This window comes from Salvelinus namaycush, unplaced genomic scaffold (assembly GCF_016432855.1).
Source record: "Salvelinus namaycush isolate Seneca unplaced genomic scaffold, SaNama_1.0 Scaffold2691, whole genome shotgun sequence".
NCBI classification, from domain to species: Eukaryota; Metazoa; Chordata; class Actinopteri; order Salmoniformes; family Salmonidae; genus Salvelinus; species Salvelinus namaycush.
The window spans coordinates 20,530-24,041 of record NW_024059554.1 but is presented as its reverse complement, the minus strand read 5'-3'; the positions used below and the strand labels follow the sequence as shown (position 1 = coordinate 24,041).

The 3,512-nt window shown below is 52.4% G+C and overlaps 1 protein-coding gene across 1 annotated transcript; it reads left to right on the top strand.

Moving 5' to 3' along the window:
- Positions 1–962: 962 nt before the first annotated feature.
- On the top strand, positions 963–3,512 carry LOC120039393 (suppressor of cytokine signaling 1-like). The gene is made up of 2 exons (XM_038984821.1): positions 963–1,809; positions 2,955–3,512. Exons 1-2 carry the CDS (start codon positions 1,124–1,126, stop codon positions 3,280–3,282), a joined length of 1,014 nt encoding a protein of 337 aa, XP_038840749.1. The 5' UTR covers positions 963–1,123; the 3' UTR covers positions 3,283–3,512.

Sequence of the window (3,512 nt, the reverse complement as noted above, 5' to 3'; positions counted from 1 at the left end):
TCGCTCTCCTAGCTGCCTCCACCTGTTCCCATGGAAGGCGATCCTTACCAGCCAGGATCTCCTCCCATGTGTAGCAACCCTTTCCGTCCAACACGTCCTCCCAAGTCCATTTCTCCTGGTCCCGCTGCTGCTCCTGCTGCCACTGCTGCCCGTTGCTACGCTGCTTGGTCCGAGATTGGTGGGTGGTTCTGTAACGGCCGCCTTCCCTCTCTTCACGAGAAGAGAGGGTGTAACAGGGATCGGACCAACACGCAGCGTAGCCAGTGTTCAACATGTTTAATAAAACGAAAACAGTGAACACTTACAACAATACAAAATAACAAAACGTGGCAAACCGAAACAGCCCTATCTGGTGCAGAGAAAACACAGAGACAGGAAACAACCACCCACCAAAATCCCAACACAAAACAAGCCACCTATATATGATTCTCAATCAGGGACAACGATTGACAGCTTGCCTCTGATTGAGAACCATATTAGGCTGGACACAGAAACAGACAAACTAGACACACAACATAGAATGCCCACCCAGCTCACGTCCTGACCAACACTAAACAAGCAAAACACATAAGAACTATGGTCAGGACGTGACAATAATACAAGCAGCAGAAAGAGACAGACCATAATACAAGCAGCACAAAGAGACAGACCATAATACAAGCAGCAGAAAGAGACAGACCATAATACAAGCAGCACAAAGAGACAGACCATAATACAAGCAGCAGAAAGAGACAGACCATAATACAAGCAGCAGAAAGAGACAGACCATAATACAAGCAGGACAATCAGCAGCCTGCGTTACTGGGTTCCCATAACAACTACAGCTGTCCATGACAGAGTGTGTGTGTGTGTGTGTGTGTGTGTGTGTGTGTGTGTGTGTGTGTGTGTGTGTGTGTGTGTGTGTGTGTGTGTGTGTGTGTGTGTGTGTGTGTGTGTGTGTGTGTGTTATTATACAGCATCTCAATACCACTGTCGCCTGTCTGTCTCGTCTCCAGGATCTCTCCAGATCATTCTGGATCTCTCTCTCCTCGCCCCTATAGTGGATTTGGATATGGGATAGTGATCCACCAATGGGATGGTAGCGATCTGGTGATGGGGAATCCAGTGGAGGGCTCTCTTCTGTATGATGGTCAGAGACACTCTGGCAGGAACCACAGTGGAACCATCGCAGAACCACACGGCACCCACACAGAACCAGGATGGAACCCAGAAGCTTCCAGGGGCAACCCTAGAACAGGTAGAACAACAGAACCAACTCCTAGAACTCGAGAACTTAGAACTCCTAGGTCAAGAGAATGAACTCTTAGAACCTGTGAACCTAGAAGAACAGATCCAACTCTTAGAACTAGAGAATACGGTTCAGACCAGCACAGACACCTGGACCAGACCTCCAGACAAGACCAGTTCTGGCGGTCCCCTCCATCCCTGGTGGCCTCAACAGAGCAGCTTTAGAGCGGCTAGACCCAGTGTCCCTTTCCCCTGGCCAAGCCCCAGTGTCCCTCTCCACTGGCCAAGACCCAGTGTCCCTCTCCCCTGGCCAAGACCCAGTGTCCCTCTCCACTGGCCAAGCCCCAGACCCTGCTCTGTCCCCATTCCTCTCCCCTGCCTCAGACCACCTCTCCACTTGCCATATCCGATCCCAGATTCCTGGATCACACACCTCCGGCCCTTCTTCAGCCAGCAGGAGTATGTTCTAGTGCGCCACACACACCATCAGCTGGTTCACAGTGGCTACTACTGGGGCCCTATGGAGATGGAGGAGGCCCACAGCACACTTCTACACACACCGCCTGGGAGCTTCCTCATCAGGTATACACCGCACCCTGCTACACACACCGCCTGGGAGCTTCCTCATCAGATATACACCACACCCTGCTACACACACCGCCTGGGAGCTTCCTCATCAGATATACACCACACCCTGCTACACACACCGCCTGGGAGCTTCCTCATCAGATATACACCACACCCTGCTACACACACCGCCTGGGAGCTTCCTCATCAGGTATACACCACACACTGCTACACACACCGCCTGGGAGCTTCCTCATCAGGTATACACCACACACTGCTACACACACCGCCTGGGAGCTTCCTCACCAGATATATACCACACCCTGCTACACACACCGCCTGGGAGCTTCCTCATCAGATATACACCACACCCTGCTACACACACCGCCTGGGAGCTTCCTCATCAGGTATACACCACACCCTGCTACACACACCGCCTGGGAGCTTCCTCATCAGATATACACCACACACTGCTACATACACTGCCTGGGAGCTTCTTCATCAGATATACACCACACCCTGCTACACACACCGCCTGGGAGCTTCCTCATCAGATATACACCACACCCTGCTACACACACCGCCTGGGAGCTTCCTCATCAGATATACACCACACACTGCTACACACACCGCCTGGGAGCTTCCTCATCAGATATACACCACACCCTGCTACACACACCGCCTGGGAGCTTCCTCATCAGATATACACCACACCCTGCTACACACACCGCCTGGGAGCTTCCTCATCAGGTATACACCACACACTGCTACACACACCGCCTGGGAGCTTCCTCATCAGATATACACCACACCCTGCTACACACACTGCCTGGGAGCTTCCTCATCAGGTATACACCACACACTGCTACACACACCGCCTGGGAGCTTCCTCATCAGGTATACACCACACCCTGCTACACACACCGCCTGGGAGCTTCCTCATCAGATATACACCACACCCTGCTACACACACCGCCTGGGAGCTTCCTCATCAGATATACACCACACCCTGCTACACACACCGCCTGGGAGCTTCCTCATCAGATATACACCACACCCTGCTACACACATTGTTCCTCGTCAGGAAACAAACAAGCACACCCCCCCTGCTGTTCCGCCCTGTGTAACGTTGTGCTGTCATGTGGTTGTGTGGTTGCCAGGGACAGCAGTCAGCCGGACGTCTTCTTCACCCTCAGTTACCACGGCGACCAGGGGCCCATCAGTGTCCGCGTCCTCTTAACCAGTCAGAGGTTCCGCCTCAACGGCAGTAACAAGGCCTTTGATTCATTGTTCGCCTTGCTGCGGTTCTACATGGAGTCATCCCATAGGCGGCTGCGGACGGCGTGGCGCAGGGAGCGACCAATGACCTTACAGCAGCTGTGTAGGGGGCGAATCATCGAGTTGTACGGAGCGGAGAGGATAGATTCGCTACCTGAGCTTAACCAGGTGGTCACACAGTATCTACAGGACTATCCTTATAGTATATAGACACACCCTCCTACTGGAGAGTTTGGGGATCAGTTCCATTTCAGCAGACTACAACTTTCTGAACGGTACTGACCAAAACTAAAATGGAATGGAGCCCCAGAAAACTGAATGTGAATTTGCTGTTTCTTACTCTCTCTGTCTCTGGTCTGTGGTTCTTATCTGTGTGGTTCTGTCTCTGGTCTGGTTCTGTGGTTCTGTCTCTGGTCTGTGGTTCTGTCTCTGGTCTGTGG

Excerpts from the sequence above, each read along its gene's own strand:
- LOC120039393 (XM_038984821.1), top strand. The coding sequence starts at position 1,124 with ATGATGGTCAGAGACACTCTGGCAGGAACCACAGTGGAACCATCGCAG. Across the intron at positions 1,810-2,954 it reads CCTGGGAGCTTCCTCATCAG|GGACAGCAGTCAGCCGGACG; the intron begins GTATACACCGCA and ends TGTGGTTGCCAG.